This window comes from Hippopotamus amphibius, chromosome X (genome assembly GCF_030028045.1).
Source record: "Hippopotamus amphibius kiboko isolate mHipAmp2 chromosome X, mHipAmp2.hap2, whole genome shotgun sequence".
Classification (NCBI taxonomy): Eukaryota; Metazoa; Chordata; class Mammalia; order Artiodactyla; family Hippopotamidae; genus Hippopotamus; species Hippopotamus amphibius.
The window spans coordinates 78,982,448-79,004,747 of NC_080203.1; the positions used below are offsets into that span (position 1 = coordinate 78,982,448).

Here is a 22,300-nt window from a genome sequence, read left to right on the forward strand (position 1 = left end):
GCCAGAGAAAAGCTGGCACAGAGCTAGGCAGAAGGGAACTTGAGGTCCATCCTTGTTGGGCCTTCCTGAGGATAGGGAAGGTCTCTGGTGGGCCAGCCCGACTCAGGGGGAAGGCCAGAGCAGCTCCCCTCCCTAATCCCCCAGCTGTGGACTTCCTTCCCATCGCCATCTCTCTTCGTGCTCCCCGGAAGGTCTCACCTGGTCCAGGCACTGGCTACGCAGGTAGCGCATGGCTTGCTGAATGCTCTGGGGCAGTGGCTGGCCTGTGCGCTGCACATGGATGAGGGGCGGCACCCCAAACACCTGCTGGCCCCGGTAGTCTGGTGTCTTGTTCCTCTTCATGAACTTGGGCACTGACCTGTTTGGGGGAGGGACAAAAGATCAGGAACAGGGATGGGGTAGGCCCAGACACAGCTTGGAGATTGTGTCTAGAGTCTTGGGGAACTCAGGTGGGGGTGAGTGGGGTAAGAAACATGCTCTCTCCCCAGAGTCAACATTCATTGAGCACCTGCTCTGGGCCCAGTCCTAGGGAGTCCCAGAGGAACACAGAGCTCTGAAGTCTGGTCAAAGAGATGACTGCATTGACAGGAAGTGACAATACACGTGGCCAGGAGTGGACCAAGAACTTAGGGGAAGACCCACGAGGGAGGGGAAGTCTACCTAGCGGGTCAGGGAAGGCTTCAGAGAGAAGCTGGAAATTCAGCTGGCTCTTGAGGGATGGGTAGGGATTGTCCCACAGGAGAAATGGGAAAAAGACATTCCAGGCAGACAGAACAGCATGGGCAAAGGCAAAGAGGCAAGAACAAGAGCACGGCGCATTCAGAGAAGGGTGACGTCTGCTGGCCTGTATGGTTGCTTGGGTGTGGCAGGCTAAAGAGCCTGACAGAGGAGGCGGGGTCAGAACATGAAACGATCACGATGGGAACGAAACTGGACCTTATTCTTCAGCAATGGGGAACCACAGGAGGGTGTCTGCTAGGAGAGTGACCACCAAAGCTGCGTGTTAGGACAATCTCCCTGGTGGCAGCATGGAAATTGGGGTGGAGAAGGTACAGCTGGGGGGCCCGGGGTCCCCCACTCCCACCCCTCCTCATTCATGACACACCTCATGTGAATGCCATATGCATCCCCACAGACACACACACGGCACCTAGAGCCACACTGACCTCTGCAGCCTCCTGGCACATCCCACCACTCTATTGGCCTAGGGGCTCCGCCTGCCTGCACCCACCTTCTGAGGGTGACCCTCCCGGGGCCCTGGAGTGGGGGCAGGGAGGGATCCAGGACCTGATGGGCAGCTCAGCGCCCACCGTGGCCCAGGAGGACTCACCAGACCCAGCCCTGTTTGTGGGGGATGGTGTACTTCTCCATGAAGGCGGTGAGCCGCAGCAGTGAGCCCTTGTGCAGGAGGTGGATCTGGCCGGCAAACTGCCGGTTGATCTCTAGCGACTCTGAGTTGAGACTGGGCCGGTGGGAGTTCTGGAAGCTGTGCCAACGGAGCTTCCTGGTGAGGGGTGAGGGGGTAGAGAAGGCCAGAGGAGCAGGTTTCAGTAAACCCTAGGGAAAGCCGTGTTCTTCTGGTCCTTTTTTCTTCCCCAAAAAGAAAAAATATACAAGTATATGGGATCACTGTCAGCATTGCTGCTGCGCCCCAGGGTGGAGAAAGCTTAGTCTTGGTTTCCAGGGCTGCCAAGCAGCGAAGATGCTGTCAGGGAGGGTGGCACAGAGCTCAGGCCCATCTAGTGTCAGCAAACAATATCAGCCCCCTTCCATTCAAGACTGCAGTGGAGGGAGACTGGGATTGCCATATATACATTACTAATAAGAAAAAAAAATCAAATTGTACACTTTACATATATGCAGTTTATTGTATGTCAATTATATCTCAATAAAAGTTCTAAAAAAAAAAAGACTGCAGTTGGAGGGGCCGCTCTGAGAAACCCAGAATAGTGAAGCTGGGGATCAGAGACCATCTCCTGTGATGTCCTTGATTTACACATGGGGCAACTGAGACCCAAAAAGAGCTACAGTTTGCACAAGGCCACAGCAGAGGCAAATCCTGAACCTCACATTCGAGATTCTTGAGTTCCATACTCTTTCTATTTCTCTTCTGGGACTGGCTGTCGGCAGGCAGCCACTCAGCGCCTAAGAACTTGCCCCTGAACCTTGTGACTAAGAAACTGGCTTGGGGGTTGAGGGGGGAAGATGAAGGGAAGGGAGAGAGGGCATGGGGAAGAGATGAAGGGAGGGGGAGGGACAAGGAGAGGGGGTAGAGAAAGAGAGAGAGACACACACACACACACACAGAGAGACAGACACAACAGAAGCCCTGCCCCACCCCTACCCTGAACTCCCACCTGCAGGGTCTGGTAAGTGAGGCTCCAACACCTGAATCTCGTCGTTCACGGGGTGCTGATGCCTGGAGTCCAGCCGGGGCCCCTGTGGCCTCAGCCTCACTCATGGAGTTCCCGCTACTGTCCAGCTCACTAGTGGAGGCTACAGTGTCAGAAATGGAGTGTCCTTCTTCCACAGACAGGCTGGAGGCAGAGGTGGGTTCCCCGCCTGAATTTGCTTCCTGCTCATGATCCTGGGCCAAGCTCGGGGCCCCAGCCTCTGCCTGTGCCAGGAGCTCAGCCTCGGCTGGTGCCTGAGCCTGAGCTGGAACTCCCGGTTGGATGTCTGCCTGGCCCGGGGCTAGGGACTCCCCGAGGGCCGGAGTCTCTCCCTGGGCCCAAGCCTCATCAGTCCGGCCTTCTACTCCACCGGTGGCTATTTCTACTGATGAAATGGCATCCTCCGCTTCTTCCTCCTCTTCTTCCTCTTCCTTGTCTCCAGGCTCCAGGTCTGGGTACATGGCCTGAGACCAGAGCTCTACCCGCTGCTGCAGCCCCCACACGTGCTGAAGGATGTCATCCAGGTGAGTGTAGCTGTCCCCACCCTCCTCCTCCTCTTCAGCCTCAGCCCCAGCCAGGTCGGGCCCAGCTGGGTAGAGCTCAGGCATGTTGTCATAGATGCTGGCATGGCTGCCTGTGGAGCCACAGGAGCCCCGGCGCCCTTCATAGCCCCGGCGCCTACCTGGCTGCCAATCTGCCACATGATGTCCATTCTCAAGGCACAGGCTCTCGATGGACAGGGAGCGAGGGAATGTGCCTGGTTTGTGGTCCCTGGGCACGTGCACCAGGCATTCACCCCGGCGTGCCTGCTGAAGAGGCGGGAACGTGGCCACAGACCAGGCCTCCCAGGCCCTCTGAGTCTCAGTGCCACCGCCACTGGCTGAGGTGGCCGCCCGGTTCTTGACCCTGTAGAGGAAGCCACGGCGCCTTCGGAAAGAGGAGGCTTTGGTGGCCTTCTCCGAGGTGGCTGAGCTACGCTCCGGCTCTGCTTGTCGGCTGCCACCCTTTTCCTTCCGCCTCAGAGACTCAAGGTGCTTGAGGAAGCTCCGGGAATGGTGCTTCTTGACTTTGTCTTGGGGACCCTCCTTGCCCTGAGTGGGGCTGACAAAGGGCCGGCCACTTGGGCTGGGGGCACGGCCTAGCAAGGGCAGGTCCACCGGCTCAGGTGGTAGGCTCACAGTGATGGCTGGCAGGGAGGTGGCACTAAGCTCAGTGAGGACGCTCTCACAGCTGGAGGTCACTGGCAGGCCAGGGCTCGGTGGGGCCAGCAGGTCAGAGGAGCCCACACGGGACCAGCACTTACTTTCTCGCTGGAAGGCCCACTGATTGCTGATGGAACAGTGCTCTTCCTCCTCTGAGTCTTCATTCTGGGAAGGGCACCACAGGGTGGGGTCAGAGGTGTCCAGCCCACAAGCCCTTACTTGGGCTCCACCCTCTGCCTCCAAACTCTTAGGAGACTTTGGGGCAAAGGGCTGAGAACACGTCCTAGGAGGGGGATCTGGCTCTGGGATTGCTGGAAGAAGCCAGGAGTCATGGAGGATGCCCAGATGGAGGGTAGTGTTCATCTGATCAATCAAATCCCTCCCCATTTTACAGACAGGGAAACCCAAACAAATGAGAAGCCACTTGCCCAAGGTCATACAATGTCATGCAGTAAGTCAGTGACAGAGCCAGGGCTAGAATCCAAGCACCTTGACCTCCTGTCCTCAGCAGCCTCCCAGCAAGTCTCTAGGCTATAGTCTTAGATTAGAATCCCAGAATGCCAGAGCTTTCTAGTTTTCTAATTTGCAAAGTGGGGAAACTGAGGACCAGAGAGGGGAAGAGACTTGTCCAAGGTCACTGAAAAGTCAGTGCAGAGCCAGGTGTCTACTGCTTCCCAGGCCAGTGCTCTGGCAACTTGGCAATGGCAGGACTCTGGTGGAAAAAGCTCCAGAGAAAACCCACAAAGTCTGACCCCAGGGAAGGATGGGTTCATCTGACCCACATTCCAGGGCTACATGCAGACCAAGAGCCCTCTCAGTTTCTGCAATCCCAGACTAGTGGGGTCAGAAGGCCTTTGGAGGCTATTAATGCCACCCCCAATTCACTGTAGAGATGGAGAAAATGAGGCTCAGTGGGGTAAGACCTCATGGGGTGAGGTTGGGGATCCTGACTTCTAAGACCATATAGGCCACGATTTTCCATCACATTATTCTGTCTCTGCCCTCAGTCAAGGAATATTTGCCATCACAGAGCAGGCAGTATAGGCAGATGGATTTCCCTGAGGAACAGCCATCACTAGGTCAAGTTATTAGTAAATCCAAGAGGGAGGGGTGGGCTGAGGGGGGAGGGGGTGTATGGCTATAAGCCAGGGTACTTGTTCTCACACCCCAACTTTGAGACCAGGCTCACCAAAACTCAGCAGCCACATAAAGCTCCCTACACCCCACTCCCAGGTGGGAGCAAGGTGCAGCTCCGGACAGCCCAGACTTCTGGGACACTGGAGCTAGTTTCATGAGTGATTTGTGTATGTCCTGGGTTCCCCATGGTGTCACAAGACCACAGACCCTACCCTTCACCCAACTCACCTGCTTACACTGAAAATGAACCTCCAATTTCATCGAGGCACAATTGTTCAAGGTCATCAGCCTCCTACAAGGAAACAAAGCAGGGTTCACCCAAGGGTCCCAAGCCCCAGAGCCTGCAGGGTATAGCCTGGCGAGACACTCCCAAGATGCCAACCACTGCTTCACATGCCCAAGACATCAAAACTTCTCCCAAGTCCCCGTGTTCATGAAGGTTTCAGTGCCAGACACGATGCTGCAGAGATTGTGGGCTCTGTCCCCTGGGAACTTACAGATGTGGAAAAAAACCACTACAGAGATGGGACACATTCAAGAACACAGTAGACAGAAGGCATAGCGGGCACACAAAGTGTGGCACAAGGAACTTCCCTGAAGGCAGGGGGGTACAGCCAGAGAAGGCTTGCTGGAGAACAGAAATAGGATTCAGAGGGAGAGAGAAACAGTAACTCCTACACCAGGCTTCCACTGGAGCCTGTGACAAGGTAGAGAGGGAAAGGGTCAGGAAACAGACCAGTGTGTGGGAAGGGAGGAGTAAGGCTGATAAGGTCACCAAAGCCAGGTTGCAAAAGGCCTCAGGTGTCATGCTAAAAAAGCTCTGGACTTCTCCCTGCAGACAGCGACACATGTCAAGCAGAGGAACACCCACTGGGAAGCTCACTCTGGTGGCAATAGGCAGGCTGGATCACAGCAAGGAGGGCAATACAGAGCCGGAAGGCAGGAAGGCCAGTTAGGAGGATGGATCCAAGAAGTCATGGTTTGGCCTCAAACAAGCAGAGGGGGGACAAATCAGATGAATGTTTGGAAGCTGTAATTGAAGGGGAGAAGGAATCAAGGCCAGACCTTGGCTTTCTAGTGCCTGGGTGGGTGAGGATATCACAGACACAGAAGACACAGTGAACAGCTTGACTGCAGCAGATGACCTTTGTTAATAGGCAGACTCGTCCTCTGTGAGAGGCAACAGAGATTGCTTTTTCCCACGAGGAAGCCCCAAGCCAAGCCCTTGACCTCGCAGGTCTGGCCCTCAGCGTCCCTACCTGCACAGGGCCCCCAAAGAGTCCTCGTCCAGAAAACTGTGGTCTTTCTTCACAGAGCCAATATCCACGGGAAACGAACCTTCTGTATGGCAGAGAAAAGCCAGGATGAGTCGAGGGAGGCAGGTTAGAAACTCAGTGCCAGAAACCCTTGAGCAAGAAGATGGGGGCCCAGGAAGTGGGGAGGCAGGCAGGTGAGAGCTGAGCAGAAGAAAGTCTGCAGCGAAGGAGAGACCCAGGGAGCTCACGGTTGACTGTCGGGGGAAGATCAAGCAGAGGACAGGAGGGTCGAGCTGGACAAGAGGACCCATCAGTCAGTGAGGCAGGTCCATGGGGGACAGTAGGCTTGAGGCCCTGGGTGGCTGCCAAGAGCCCGCCTGGGCTCCTCCAGTCCCCTCTGCATCTTGGGCTGTTCAGACAGGAAACCTCCTCCCTGGCCCAAGGTGAACCGGGCATATCGGTGAGAGAGCAAGGACAGTGTGCATCCAAACAACACCTCACTCCCCCTGCTGCTCAGAGCAAGGGCGCCCACTCCCTGGGGTTTGGGAAGGGGAAGGGAGAGCAGAAGGAGTGGGGAAAGAGGAGAGAGCATCCCCGAAATCCCACACCTCTCTGCCTTGCTGGTAAAACAAACCCATGGATTCATTTACTAATGTTAACTGAGCACCCACCTTGTGCCAGACACTAGGGATACAACAGTGAATGAGACAAAAATGATCCAAGCCTTCACGGAGTTTACACTCTCAAAGGGGCAACAAACAGTGAACAATATGTGAAAGAAACAAGCTATGCAGTTACAAGTGCTAGCAAAGACATGAGTCAGGGTGATGGGATAAAGAGAGGCCTTGCTTCTGAGCTGAGCCCTGAAGAGTGAGAAAGGGCCAGCCGTGCAAAGAGCCTGGGAGAAAGTCCCAGGCAGGACCAAAAATAAGGCTCCAAGGAGGGCTAGAGCCTGGTGTAAGCAAGTGGTAGAAAGGAGCCCAGAGAGTAGCGAGCAAAGCAGAGAGAAGTATGTGGAAGCTGGGTGATGCAGTCTTGTCGGCTGGAACAAAGCGCTGACGCTCACTTCATTCCGGGTGTGCTAGGAAGCCAGTGGAGCAGTGAGTAACACAGAGCAGAGTAGGGGAGTAATGTGGTCAGGGCTGCCCTCCCAGGGTCCCTCTAGGTGCTGTGCATTCAGAGTAGAGGACAGAGCGCAGAAAGGAGGCTGCAGCACTAGACCAGGTGAGTGGGTCACACAGACAAGGCAGTGAAGGTGGTAGGAAGTGAATGGATTCAAGATATATTCTGGAGGGAGAAGGGACTTACTGAAGGGTTAGATATGGGGACAAAGGAAAAGAGGAACAGAGGATGATGCCTGGATGTGGGGCTTAAGTGGTGGTGGCTCAGGTGTCACCATCAGGTAGTGACATCTGATACATCTGTCAGACAGCTGAGCAGAGATACTGAATTGGGAGCTGAAGAGATGAATCTGGAGCTTGGGACTGAGGTCTGGTCAGAGACATTGGGGAGTCATCAGAATATACATGGTACTTGCACAAGGATCTCCTGGGAGAGAAATGTCAAGAGAGAAGAGGGGCCAGGACAGAGCCCTGGGACACCCTAACAATGAGGAGCAGTTAGAGGAAGCTGAGTCATCTAAGGAGACTGAGAGCAGCAGCCAGAGAGACAGCCGGGAGAAGAGGGCATTCCAGGAGCTCAAGCGAGTGGCCAACTGCACTGAAAGCTATTGAGAGATTGTCAGGACTGAGAAGTGACTGCTGAATCTGACCACATGGAAGTCCCTGGTGAGCTTGACAAGGGCTGTTTTGTTGGCGAGGTGGGGATGAAGCCAGGGTACAGTGGGGGTGTGGGAAGGAGAGGGGAAGTGGAAACAGCAAGTATGAACAACTCTAGAGAAAAACAGAAAAATGAAGGGAAGCAGAGAAATAAGGGCATGGGGATGGCAGGTGAAAGCAAGGCTGACAGGGTGCACCCTCCACGTTGCACCTATGCAAATAGCACCCTCAGAAGCAGTACAAAGCAGTGGCCCTGCCTGAGACAAGATGCTTTAACACATGGGTGACCTCAGAGCTTCTGAGAGCTGATGAGCTTGCAGGAGAGAGGACAGAATGGTGTAGGAGAGAGGTTGTAACTACAGGAGCAGGGCCATGGTATGTAGTGTCTTGCGTGGTTGCAGAAAAGATCTGACGGCCCCCCTTTTCCAGCTGAAAAATGGAGGGATAAGGTAAGTTTGGGGGTGGGGGAGGGGAGCCACTGAGTGGCCTTACCTTCAAAAAGCTGAGCATACTGAGGGAATCCTGTCGCTCGGAGCCACCTGCATGCTTTTTTGGCCTCAGCTTCTAAAACAGATGAGGCAGAGAAAGGACGTTAGGGGATGCTGGCACCAAGCCACCCTGCGTGTGCACCCCCGCACCTCCAGTAGAGAGGTACCTATAGCTCTGATGACCTAGAAATGACAACAGAAGCACAAAGGGGCTGGCACATTCACGCCATGTCACAGCTAGGATTTCCCCTCTGCTCCCCAAACCCTACTCCCTGGATGTGCTGGGACACCTTTCTTATGCCTTATTACTTGCCTGTCCCAATCCCCCTCTCACTCTCCCACCCCTGCCCAAGAACAGGACCACCAGCAACAGCAACTCCCAGGAACATCTGGGGTCAAAGAATACTGCCAGGGGAAGAAACCACTGCTGTGTCTTCACCTCTCACCACCCCCGGGGAGCCACTCCCTTCCACGACCCAGGTAGACCATCCTAATCCAGCTGGGGATACAAAGTGTTCAACAGTTATTCTCCTTCCCATCATCATACCTAACATTCCCCAGCACTTTGATAACCAAGTCTCATTTAACACACACCATAAGCTGTGCAGATTTTAATATGCCCATTTTACACATCTCCAAACAGGCTCAGAAAGCAAGGCCTCATCTACAAGCCTCACATCTGACAAGGTAGCAGTGCAGGGGCCAGAGTCCAAGCTCAGTCTGACTCCCGCTTAGGGTTCCGACCACTTCTAACATGGCAGCTTTCCCATTGCTCTTCCTCTCCCACCACTCACCAAGTCCCAGCCTTCCCTCCCCACCGGGCCTCCCAGGACTGCTCTGGCACTCTCCCGTGGCTTGGCTTCTTTGTGGCACAACTCAATGCTGATTGTCAAACTGACAGTGCTGGCCTTGGAGGGCAATGGCTGGGTTAGCCTCCCACCTCTGCTCTAGGAGTGCCTGGCACAGGGTGCGCACACCTACCAGCCTCAGTGGAGACTTGCAGCTGGACTGAAGCCACAGAGGAGGCCCTCCTAGCCATGGTAGGCGGAATACCTGCAGCAGAGCCCTGGGACTGCCCAGTTCCCCACCCAGGTGGTACCAGGAAACAGTGGGGCTGGGACCATGGGACCTGGCATTGTGGTTGGGGGTACAGAGAGGCTGCTGGCTCAGCAGAGCTGCTCTGCCCACGGAGTCCTGCCCCCAACATTTCTTTTACTCCCTTAGTGCCTATGACCAGGAGACTCCAAGGAGACTGGCAGGGTTTTTTACAAGACAGGAAGAGCTCTCTCCCCAATGCTCTCCAACAAGGAAAACTGAGATAAGATTCTGGCAGCCAGGAATCATAAATTAAAGGACAAAAAGGTATTTCAGAGATGCTAGGTGGGTAGAAAAGGGAGGGAAGAGTGCAGGACGTGGAAATTGGTTGGAAAAAATAACAGGCTCCTCAAGCATTGCACACTAATGAGGATTTGATGAGAAGAAGAGAGGGCTCTGCAGCTTCTGGAGCCCCTGACAGCTTTGGAGGCAAACAGGGGCAGGACGGGGCGGGGATGAACACGCGCATTTCTGAGAGCTCGTGAGTCGGTCACTGCTGTCCCAGCATCTGTCTGCACGTAACTGTAGCCAACTTTGCTTATGTGTACGATGTTTGTTCCCACAGAGCCCAGCTAGCAGTACCTCAGCCCCTCTGGCAGGGGGCAATGCAAGCCCAGGAAATGATCCGGGCCTCTAGGCCAGTGGTGATGTCGGGATGTGGTAAGAGCAGCCCGAAGAGACTTCACATCAGCCTAGGCAGCAATTGAGGGACATGGTTTTGCTGCTAGGACAGCTGAGCCAGCTGACACAGCCACTTTCCTGTCTCCTGCTCCTACTGCGTCCCCAGGGAAAGGCCCATCCCTGTCCTCAGAACCCCTCCAGGCAACCAGCTCTGCTTTCCTGTCATTAGGACAAAGGGGAGGTGCCAAAGGAGGGACCCGGTCCCAGTTTCCAGAAACGCAGACACAGAAGGAGACGGTGACCTCTAAAGGGCCACAGATCTGGAATGGCCACCCCAGGCAGGGGGTCCAGCCTCCAGGGACAGGTCTGCATGTCAGGAACACAGCCTTGAAGACCACTGCAGCCCTCGGTCACTCATGGCTAGAAGCAGAACAAGAAGGGGGAAGGGGAGGAGACAGGCATCTGGCTGCCCTTCCTGACCCTGGAGGAGGGGGATGAGTGCAGTGGTGAAGTCCTGCTCTCACACCTCTAAGCCTTGTGCCTGAGTCACGGGCCCGTGGGAGAGGGGCAGGCTGCCCACTCCCCTGATGCTCAGCAGCAGCCCTGGCCAGGGCTGGTGGAAAGGGGACCAGCTCACTCAGGTGGGCACCGAGTTTTTTCATTCCTACGTGAGTCCTCTAGCCCCGTTATTCAAAATGTGGTCCCTGGACCAGCAGCATCAGCATCACCTGGGAGCTTGTCAGAAAGGCAGAATGCCAGACCTACTGAATTAGAATCTACATTTAACTAGGTCCTTGGGTGATCTGCATGCACATTAAAGTTTGAGAAGCGCTGGCATAAATCACCTAGCTCAGGGATTTGCACCCTTGGATGCACATTAGAACCAGCTAGGAAGATTTGTAAAAATACCAATCCCCTAGGACCCCATCCCCGGAGGCCGATTTAATTGATCTGTGGTGAGACTCTCCGAATCAGTATTTTTTAAAAAGCTACAGCATGAACATACCGGAAAGGGCCCCGGGGACTTTACCAAGTCACACAGAGTTAAGTGTCACAACTGAGACTACGACCCTGATCTTTTAATTCCATGTCCACCACTCTTTCCATTGCATTATGCCACCTTCCTTCAGGATGCCAGATAAACAAAGGGCTTAGACTCAAAGGAACCAACTCCAGGCCCCTAAACTTTTTTCTGCCCCTTCTGGTCCAGTGGAGTTACAAGTCTGAGTTCAAATCCTGGTCAGTCACTAGCTCTCTGACTTTGGGCAAGTTGTTTAACCTCTCTATGACTCAGTATTCTCCTCTGTAAAATGAGAATAATAGAATCCACTTCTAATAGCTATTGAGAGCATTAAATAAAATACCAGAGAGAAAAAGTACCTGGCACATTGTACCAAGCATTCAACAGAGAGTTTCTGCCCCACACTGACTGAAGGGTCCTAAGGAAAAAGAGAAAATGGGAGAAAGAGACTCATTATAGACTTCAGGGTCTGCAAAGCGGCTGCATCTATACCTCTGTTCGAATTGGAGCCAGATGGCTCAAGGAAGTGAGATTAGGAGGCAGAAGTTTCAAAGAGGCCACAATAGCTCCAAAAGACAAAGGAGCCAAGGAGTTAGAAGCAGGGCTCAGAATGAATCCCCAGCAGCCTTCTCTGGCAGGAATCTGGAGAATGTAATGGGTTATTACCCGACAGGATGTCAGGGACATTGGCTCCTGACAATATACCACCTCACGGAGGGCTGAGAGGCCCTGAGGCTCCCTCCCAGATGGAGCGGTCAGGGACACATGTCTTGGTGATTAAGGGCTAAACTAAGGCGTTTTGCTTCAGTCCCTCCCATGCATCCCAGCCTGCCCAGGCCAGGGCCAAGAGTGACCACCTACCCCCAGTAGAATCAATCCACCTGGGGCTAGGGCCCAGGCAGCCCAGACGGAGGACTGCCTTATGTGCCTGGTGGGAAGAGTGACACCGGGCAGGCTGAGGCGAGTGATGGAGGAATGTCTGTGGCCCCTGGTCCTGCCTCTGTGTCCAGATGTGCAAATTCCAGCAGTTTCAACCACTACGTTCCACAGGCCATGTGCTGGCCAAAGCTAGGGTGATATGCCAGGACAGGTCAGGGACAGCACTCAGCTGGCACAAGCTGGATTCCACTGAGATTTAACCCCAGACTCTCCCCTGGGGGAGGGGCCCAGCTGATCCCCTTAAGGGTTGGGGGAGATGACATACTAGAAAGCTCCAGAGTCAAATCAGGCCTCAGGGCCACGCCCACAGGCCTCCCGGAGGGAGTGACAAAGAAGGAATAGTAGCAGCAGTGGATTGTCTCTCGGGGGTCAATGACAGTATCTACACCTACACTTCCACAGGCCACGTCCAGGGATCCTCTTAGCATGGCACATTTTTCTATGCAGAGAAGGATAGAATGAGGAGAAAAGCAGGGCTTCTGTTTTTGAGAAGCACTACATGAATGAGGGAAGGGTTTATGCACCCAGGAAAAAGGCAGCAATGTTTTCCATTGAGGAAACACAATAATGCCCAAAGATGATAACTGAGTTGGAGACAAAGCTTTTTGCAATCAAGCTGACTTCCCCACTTGCTGCCTAAATCATCTTAGGCAACTTGCTTTGCTCTTTAAGCTTTGGGTTCCAAATCTATAAAATGGGGACTAAAAAACTTTCCTGCCTACCTCTGAGGTTACTGTGTGCATCTGGTTGGGTTCTGTCTGGTTTTGAACGCGACTGTATGAAAGTTATCATCAGAGAGGGCTGCTTTTGTTAAGACAACTTGAACTTTGTAATCACAGAGTCTTTAAAATTCAGTTCAGATTGTGTCCTAGGTGTAAGTAAAGAAGTGAGAAAGTTAAGTGACCTAGAAGGAGAAGAAAAGGCAATCGGCAACAAAGCTGCCAGAGCTCAGGCCTCAGCCGGCCACTCTCTTCACTCACGAATCACCCCCCTCTTCACACCACTATTGGGGAACTCAAGCCCTTAGGCCTTTTGGTCACCCAGTGGGCTGTGAGACCGCTTCAGCCCGCTCTCTCCCAACCCAAAGTCCAGCTCAGGCCTAGGGACCAGGCAAGACCCAGGGCCCAGGACAAGCAATGGGCAGATGTCACAGAGGCCCAGGTCAAGGTCTCCTTGTTACTGCTGGAGCAGTCACCTCTCGACTCGGGCTACACATTATAATCTGGGGAGCTTTAAAATGCCAGTGCCTGGGCCCCAATTAAATCATGACCAATTAAATGAGACTCTCTGGGGATAGAGATTTTGTTTCTGAGAGCTTTTCAGATGATTCGAAAGCACAGCCAGAATCGAGAACCACTGCCCTAAATAGACATGGCCAGCTAAAAAGCCACAGCATAGGTCTTTAGAAAGATTCTGGCTGGAGGCTACACTCAGGCCCGTTCTCATCACTGGCCCATGTTCTCTCTGGGCCTAATGAACAGTGATCTGAATGCATGTGATAGGACAGCAGAGGGCATACCTGTGGGTGTTTGTGAAGGTAATTTATTCTAACAGTTAGCTGACTTACTCCATGAGGAAGCTTTCAATAAACATGTTAGTTTCCTTTCCCTCACTTAGCTGCCTATTTGGAAAGGGGTCTCCCCCATGGCCCTCACTGCAGGATGGGTGTCTCCAAAACAAGGTTTGTTTCAGTGTGGTCTCTCCCACCTTCAGTGAGCCCAGGAGGAAGAGCCAGTGTTCAGAGAGGTGAAGAAAGACCTGAGAGGCTGCTATGTGACAACCCAAGTTCCCAAGGTGGGCTCTGTGAGGCCAAGATGGTAGCCAAATTCGGCAGAGGGGCTGCCTACCACTCTAGGTCCTGCTGCTGCACCTGGGCAACGCCAGGTCCTGGCAAACAGCTTCTCAGATCATTTCTCTTGGTTGATGCAAGGCTCAGTTCCTCTGCCTACCCCCACTCCTAGAGAGGGACCTTGCTTGAGGAGATGTTGGCCTTCCAGCAGAGGGCTTACATCTCAGTTGGCCCCAAGTGCTCATGGCCAGCTCCTTCCACCCTCCCATAATGTTACACTAAAGGGCCCTGGCCACAAGAAGCATGCCCACCCAGCCCCGAGGCAGTGCTTCATTCAAATTTGCACAAAGGGGTCCTCGAGGTTGGCAGTGACCCTGGCATAGGTGCTGCAACAGGTGATCATCTGGCTATGCCACCTCTCTCTCTGGGGGACTGAAGGAGAGGGGCCTTCACAAGGGCTGGTACTAAGAGCTGTCATGGATGCCAAGACTGCCAAGACTTCCCCTCCTGACCTTGGAGCAGATATTCAGCGGGTGTACCATGCCCTGTCCACTGAGAGGTCAGGTGCACCCATCATCTCTCCTGCTCCTGCTGCTCTTAGCTGGAATCACAACTCCAATGAGATTCTTCCAGGGGACAAAGAGGGAGGGAGGAAGAGAGACTGAGACCGAAATAGCTCCCATCCCACGTGCCCACCCTCGCAGGAGGGGTGCCGCAGCAAGGGCTGCCGATGTCAGGCGGCTGAGCTTGACATTGCTGGACACTGGCCGCCCTTTGGCTTGTTAGGTCAGAACTCGGGGCCCCTACTGCACCTGTTCAGATGCGAGCCTTGGTCTCTCAGCTAAAACTATGGTGAGATGCCAAGGCCCTGGGCCCATGCGAGCAGCACTTTTGGAGCCTCCCCATCACAATGGGGGCACCACTGAGATGAATGGCCTAGGAGAATACAATACTGTGGGACTGGGAGACAGCAAAATGAAGACACCGAAACTTCTTGCTAGGCAGTGACAGGTTCACACATGCAGCCCTCCCTCCTTAACACTCCACATCCATGTCATGGCCACATGGCCACAAGGATTCTCAACCAGAGACAATTTTACCCCCACCCCCACCTCAGGAGACCTTTGGCAATGTTGGCAGACATTTTTGGTCATCACAACTAGGGAAGGATGCTGTTAACATCTACCGAGTAGAGGCCAGAGATGCTGCTAAACATCCTACAAGGCAACGGACAACTCCCATAATAAAAGAAAGCTTGACTGCAGACCTGAAGTGTAAGACCAGGAAGGGCAGCTTCCTTCCACCTTACCTGGGGGCCTCAGGCACCTCCAGGCAGCCCCAGCCCACCTTGGGGATATCCTGAGGAGCGAGGCGAAGAATGGATACAGTATTCCCTGGGAGTCCCTTGTTTTTGGACACTGTGGACCCCTCGCAGGGTCAGCCAGAGGGAGGTGACAGTTCTCATTTTGGGAGTTTTGATAAATACAGAAGTGACACAAGGAACCACCAACTGTGTTCGCCCAACATACACACAAACACAAAGCTGTGGCCCGAGCCCCAGTACGCAGCTGTAAGTAGAGGAAGGTCACGAGGGCCCTGTGGCTAACCCAGACCTCTGGCCTGCTGGGGCTGCTGAAGAATTTGGGTCCAGAGTCAGCCCAGCCCATGGTCTCCTAGGCAAGCACTTGATGCAGCAGAGCCAAAGCAGGCAGCTGACATTCCTGCCTGGCCCAGGGCTTCCTTGTGAAAGCGAAGTTCAAAGCTGTCACCTGCTCTGCTGCAGCGGCTCCACTAGCTTTCTTGCCCTCAGGGGAATCCTGTCCCAGGTGCTCTGGCAAGGTCATGGTGACAGGAAAGACAGGTGTTCTAATAATTCATGTGCTACTCCATCACCTCTAGTCCCCAGCCTGGAGGCAAGAGATGCCAGCCTAACCAGTCTGGGGCAGATGGAACTGCTCTCCACTATAGTGGGTGGAAAGAATACTGGATCGAAGGTCATGAGAACTACATTCTGGCCTTAGCTCCACTAGGAACTTGTCAGGTGACCTTGGGCAAGTCAATACCTCTGTCTGAGTTGCAGTTTCCCCATCTTCTAATGGCCACTCACCACAACCTAGACCTGGAACAGATGTGATGTGATCGTCAGTGGCTGGTTCAGTAGAGAGAGACACCTCTTCCTACACGCTCTCTTCTGGGAGACTCAAGAGAGGACCCTCGGTGGGGACCAAGAACAAACCCATCTTTCCCTCCCAATCCAGCTCTCCTGATTCCAAAGGCAACAAATACTGAGGCTTAAACCTCCAGTAAGCCTGGTCTGTCCCCTCTCTGTTCGTGTATTCAGCGACCAACTTCTTTCAACTTTTCTATCCAATGGTCACAGTTTCCCATGCCCAACCATGCTCTAGGTTCTCATGCCTGGATTACTTCAGCCCTGCAAGTTCCCAGCCTCCAGGCTCTCCTTTCAACAGGTCATCCTGCCAGCTTCTTTTCCCAAGAGCCCAGCTCTGACCTGGCCACTCTCCTACTCTGAAACCTAATGGGCTCCCTACTGCCCACAGCCCAGGGCAGACTTCAGACTACTCTCCACCTCAACACTCTAGACCCAGCCTGACTTGAAGCTGCAAGTTCCTGTTATTCATCAAGAGGGAGGTCAAACACCCCCTTCCATGAAGCCTTCGTTCCCTGACCTCTCACCAACCCCCACCACCCAATGGCTTAATTAAATTAAGTGGCCGCCCGAACATTTCCATTACCTTCTTGGCAGCACATAACTCTGTCTCCCCCATGCAACTGGAGGTCCACCACACTGGGTCCTTTGTGTCTCAGTATCCCCACTGCTGTGTGGTATGGGCTACTGAATATTCTGGTAACATCTAGTTAGGAAGTCCTGCTTCCCAACTCAACAGCGTGCAGACCTCTGACTTCACCTCCTCCTCTGGTATCCCCATAGTGAGGACACAGAACTGAGCACACACCTGCAACTCAGCAGACTGGCTGACTGGCAGCCCACCTTGCCCCAGGGCAGAAACCATACAGCTAGTAACCAAAGCCCAGAGATGTGAGAAGGGAGAATGAACTCTGTCCGAGGGTAGAGGCATTCTGGCCTCAAGGAGCGCTTAGCTCTCCCATCCCAAGCCCCCATGAGGGCATCCAAGCTCACTCGAGAGGAGGGACACGCGCCATCTCCTGCTTCCCTCTCTTGGCCTGCAAAGTCTTGGCGCTTGCCCGTTTTGACCCTGTCCACCACTTCTACATCCCCACCCCCCCCACCCCTACTTCCCTTTCCTTTTGCTGAGGCCAAATATAAACTCCTGGGAAGGAAATGCCTTGAAGGAGACCGGCCCCACCCTGAGATCCAGAGAAAATTGTCTCTGACAGAAAGGAAATGGGCCTAAGAGAAGTAGCCTCCTCAGGTGGGGCCTGCTCTCCCTCTGGAAGCCAGCAGATACAAGCCTGCCCCAGAGCCCCGCAGCAGCCGAAGGGAGGGCCCGGAAGAGAAGCACAAAGGAAATGGTAGGAGCAGGGCTGATGACGGGCATGCTCAGGCCACGGTTGGGTGGAGGGAAGAAGAACCCCAAACGGTGGCCTAACGGCTGGAAGACCTCAGAGCATAGAGGTTTTGGGGTACAGTGAGTGGGAAGAGTAACAGGCTAGCGATCTGAAGACTTAGCTTTTACTCCTGGCTCTGCTGCTTCTCAGCTGTGGCTGTGATCATTATTGATAACAATATTTATGATACTGAATGTAATTATTAAGAATAATTGCTGAGTATTTACTATGTGCCAGGCCTTGGGCTAAGGGCTTTACACAGATCACACTGGATAAGACTTAACTTCTCTACGCCTCAGTGTCCTCACCTGTCAAATAGCATTACGATCATATTACCAACAACATGAGGTATTTGCAAGTATAAAATGAGATAATAATGATAACAGCCAAAGGGTACAAATCATCATTATGTCCCAGGCATTACTTTAGGTACTTTTTATATGATTTATGTTACTGAATCTTCACAACAACCCTGTGAGGTAAGTGCTCTGATAATATCTGTATTTGACCAATGAGAAAACTGAGACCCACAGCTATCAAGTAATTTGCCCAAAGTCAGCAGGGAAGAAGTGGTGAGCCAAGATGCACATCGAGGCAGGCTGGCTCCAGAGTCAGAGCCACGAAGTTAGAATCCTCTTCATTAAATAGGAGAAATCGCCTAGGCCATAGACACAAAAAACATATACCAGGGTTTTTGCAGTATGAACCCTTACCTGAAGTAAGTTCCGAGTAGTGGAGAAAGCACCCAATCATCCCACATCTCTTTGGCCTCCACAACAGCCCCGTCCAAAGCAGGTCTGCTGCACAAATGGGGAAACTAAGGCTATGAAAGGTCAAGTGGCTTCTACTGGACTACAGATGGAGCCAGGAGCCTGCCTAAATGCCCACAGCCCTCCTGTTGATCTGTTCCCATGTCAGCCTCCCCAGGCTCTCCCCTCCAAATCCACTCTCCCTTAGTTGTGTACTTGTTCAACCAATATTACCCGAACACCTACTCTGTGCCAGGTCCTATGGTAGGTTCCAAGGTCTGAAAACTGAACAAACGTTGAACTCTTCTGGAGTACTTGGCCAGAGCTGCTACCAGGCCCATCCTTCTCAGGGAGGCAGAAGCTAAGATGGACTGTCTTTTGAAGCACCCCCTGGAGCTTGTTTGGAGGAAAGTAACAGAGAATGAGCTGGAAAGCAATGGAGATGGCAGCTGGTACAGCCTGAGGGAAGGACACTTGCAGCACCCAAGTGCCCTGAGGTGGGAACATTGGGGGTAAGACTAGAGCTTCTAGACAAAAATCCCCCACATACATACCCAATTTTAGCATGGGCCAGACCAGGGGGAGGGCTCACAAAAGTGAATCCAGACAGCCTCCTACCGGCCCCTAACTATCTACACCTTCTAAATAATGCAACCTGGTTGTAGAGATAGGTCATTAAAATGTATCTTCTCCCCTGATGCCACCCAGCAGCCTGCTCTCCACCTTCAGTGCTGGAAAGTGCTAACCAGGCGGGCCTGCCGCTGACGTCAGGACAACCTCCAGCTCCTTCCTTCACACCCTGCCTCACCCCAGTGCAGCTCTGCTTTAAGGAATGTATACCCAGCCCCTGGTGTTTTCTCTCTTCTCCATCGGTCCACCTCAGGGGTCTGGGAGCAGGCAAGGACCTGGGGACTGCCTGCACAGGAGGGACTGATTACTGGTGGGTGCGGGGAGCAGTCGGGGGCGGAAGGGAGACCCAAGCTTCAGCTTTTCTCCCAGCCAGGCATCTGGGAAAAGGAAGGGGGAAGCATGACACAGTCGCTAAGGCTGTGAATGGTGGACTCAGACTGCTTGTGTCCTGATCCCAGGTCCATCACTTCCGAGCCGCTGGAGCGACTTGGGGAAGTTCTTTTAATCTCTCCTTGCCTCAGTTTCTTCTTACGTAAAATGGAGGTGATGACAGCAGTATCTACCTTACTGAATTGTCATGGGAGCTAAGCAAATTCAAATGTGTCAAGAACTGAGAAGAGTTCACTATTATTCTTGGTGTTACCATCATTACTATAGCTTCTTGCAGTGTCATAAATGCCACTAGAGGAGGCCAGAGGAAGGGAGCGCTATAGGCGGGCATGGCCAGGAAGAGCTTTTCGGGAGGAGGTGGAATCTGAAGTAACAGAAAAGTCCAGACCTATGCCCAGGAGGTGGCAGGTTTGAGCACAGCATGTTCCCAGGTCAGTGAGAAACAGCAAAGTGACAAGGTGGCAGAAAGTACTACTAAACAACAATAACAGTGAGAACGCTGTTTATATTACTGGATTTAATATTCAGCAACCCATGCGGTAAGTACATATCTCCATTTTAAAGGTGACAAAATGGAGGCTCAAAGAGGTTATATAATTTGCCCAAAGTCACCCAGTGCTGCATTATTTTTTTTTTTTTTTTTTTTTTTGTGGCACACGGGCTTAGTTGCTCCGTGGCATGTGGGATCTTCCTGGAGCTGGGATCGAACCCGTGACCTCTGCATTGGCAGGCGGATTCTTAACCACTGCGCCACCTAGGAAGCCCATACCCAGTGCTGCATTATAACAGAGTCCCCACGCTTCACCATGACACTCTCCTTCCCCAGGCACTGTGTACACTTCAGAGGGTGTTTTGCTTTGGCTCCACACTGGCCGCTTTCCCACATTCCCCTCTTTGCTTTTCCCATTTAGAAGGCCCTACTCAGGTAGGGGCTGTTCAGACCAGATGTTTGGGGCAAGGTGCTTCCCAAGCTCACTGCCCCTGCCCCTCCTGACTTGACTTCAGCCTGGAGCAGAAAAGCTGGCTGCAAGTGCCTATCTCACACCTCAGACAGGCCTGCCTTTGGCCAGCCCAGATAAAGGACAGGAAATCCTCAGGCACCTCCCCTGGAGGTCACTGCCTCTACCATGAGAACAGAGTTGCAGCCTGGGCAGAGGTTTGTCTATGGTGGGGAAGCTGCCAAGTCAGCCCCAGCCACCTTGGCTGCTGGGTGTGGTTTGGGGGAAACAGGGAGGGCTGAGCATCAGAAGACCTGGCTTCCAAATCCTCCCTCCCCGGAAACTGTGTCCTTCCTCTCTCTGGGCCTCAGGTGGGAATCAGCCAGGATTGCACTGGGGGGATCACACTGTCTATCTGACTGGGCTGCTCTGAGAACAGAATGGGATCATAGACGTGAAAGTGTCCTGGAAATTTTAAAGAAATGGGAGGACTTGGCACTGTCATTGTCATCAACTGCTAGAGGCGTGGCTGAGCTGGTGTTTCTCCCTGTCTGATTCACCCTTCGAGGCCCCACTGTGGCATGGCTTGGACTCATTTCCAGCTTTGATGCTCCTTAAAATATCCCATTCCCCCACCAGCTCAAGAGACAAAAGCCAGTCACGGGAAAGTGGGCTAGACAGGCAGCCCACACACAGTAGAATGCAGTTGACCCATCCCGGTAAGCATGTCCTCACCTCAGGCTTGCCCCTCTGCTGCGGGGGCACTGAGAAGAAGGCTCTACCCTCCCAGGGCACCGCAGTCATGGGATCTGGCTGGACCAGAATGATAAACAAATCAGAGAGAACTGTATGAGGTGTTTGGACTCAGGACTTTTGGGGTTCAGAATCTACTTGCTGGAGTCAACCAGGAAAAGGTAATGGAGAAGCCTTCTGGAAAACTTTAGGCTACAAATAGAGGAGAGTGAGGCACTTCCAGAGCCCCATTTCCTGCTCCCAGAGCCACAAACGGTAGCATGTGCAAAGGACAGTAACGAGGCTGGGAAGGGGACTGGTCCCAGGTCCCCTGAGGAGCACTGGGAGGAGCTAAGGCTGTTTAGCCTGGGGAAAACACAGGGGGACTCAGGTTCTGTCTTCAGACATCTACAGATCAGAGAGAACAGATAGGGTCTAGGTGGTCCCAGGGGGCAGAGCTGGGATCCAGGGATAAAAGCCACAGGGAGACAGAGATCAGCTCAACATCAGAAAAAACTTTTGGAGACTCCACGGATGTAAGCAACTGCCTTGAAACATTGCACTCCCAGTTATTGAAGATGGGTGACAGGAGCTACACAAGTATCAAGAGTGGAAGACCCAAGCTTCAGAAAGACAGTTAGACCCAGTGGCCCCTAAAGGCTCTTCTTCCCCGAGCTCTGATTGCTTCCTACCTCTGGGGTATTGTGGGAGAAGCATAGAGGTGACCGGAGCTGGCTAGGCCCTCGGCTGGTTCCCACAGAGACCTGGGATCCCAGGAGCACCTTGGGCTGGTACTACCCAGGGGGAGCAGGTCACTCATTAACTTGTGGCTGAATGGGTCAGAGGGTGGCCACCTGGGGCAGATGCAAACATGGGGAGGGACGAGAGAGCAAACTGCACAAAAGCCCGTGCTCAAGGAAAACCCAAGCTGTGGCAGTTCCAGGCCTGGCCAGTCCTAACTGACCAGCCAGCTGACAGTATTTAATGACTGGGCCTGGCAGAATTTGAAGCCAGCTCACCTTTGCCTTGTGGATAAGAAAAAGCTCTTGACTGGGAATGCATATTCTCATGGCTAGAAGGAAGCCTGGGAGACCGCTGAGTCCATGCCGTGGGCCCTGCATTTTACAGCTCTAGGCCCAGAGAAAACAAATGTCTTCTCTGAAGTCACTCATAGAGAGGTAGCTACAGACAGGCACAACCGGAAGCCAGGTTTCCTGACCCTATCGTAGGCCCGGAGGGTTCACTAAATGTTAGTTCCTTCTCGTCTCGCTTAAACTGCAGAAAACTTCGTGTGGTCTAGAGCTTTCTAAATTGGACCTGGGTCCTAGTTTGACCCTTCCCAACTCCCATTGCTTGTCAAGATACAGGCTTTCTGAGGAAGGCCTCCTCCTCCACTATGGAGGCCTCAGGCCTCATGTCCCAGCTTGGTGGGAAGGAACCCACAGCCGGACTGAAAACAGACACACACAGCCCCACCCCACCCCCAGTACTGGCAAACTCTTTGGGTGGGCGTTTCTTGCTCTTTTAGACTTTCAAATTGAGATCAGGCAGTCAACTGCTCCTGGAAACATCCCTACCCCCTTATGACTCTGA

General features: G+C 53.2%; 1 protein-coding gene across 4 annotated transcripts in view; it reads right to left on the bottom strand.

Moving 5' to 3' along the window:
• STARD8 (StAR related lipid transfer domain containing 8) overlaps positions 1-22,300 on the bottom strand; it is a 37,027-nt gene that overhangs the window by 5,132 nt on the left and 9,595 nt on the right. For 3 of the 4 annotated variants that reach the window (XM_057719086.1, XM_057719087.1, XM_057719089.1), the window contains 6 exons: positions 8,259-8,330; positions 5,992-6,073; positions 4,961-5,024; positions 2,358-3,760; positions 1,331-1,504; positions 199-358 (listed from right to left, as the gene is read on the bottom strand). In XM_057719086.1, the coding sequence (XP_057575069.1) occupies positions 199-358; positions 1,331-1,504; positions 2,358-3,760; positions 4,961-5,024; positions 5,992-6,073; positions 8,259-8,330 (1,955 nt within the window). The remainder of the gene's footprint in view (positions 1-198; positions 359-1,330; positions 1,505-2,357; positions 3,761-4,960; positions 5,025-5,991; positions 6,074-8,258; positions 8,331-22,300) is intronic. The other variant, XM_057719088.1, reaches the window with a different exon arrangement.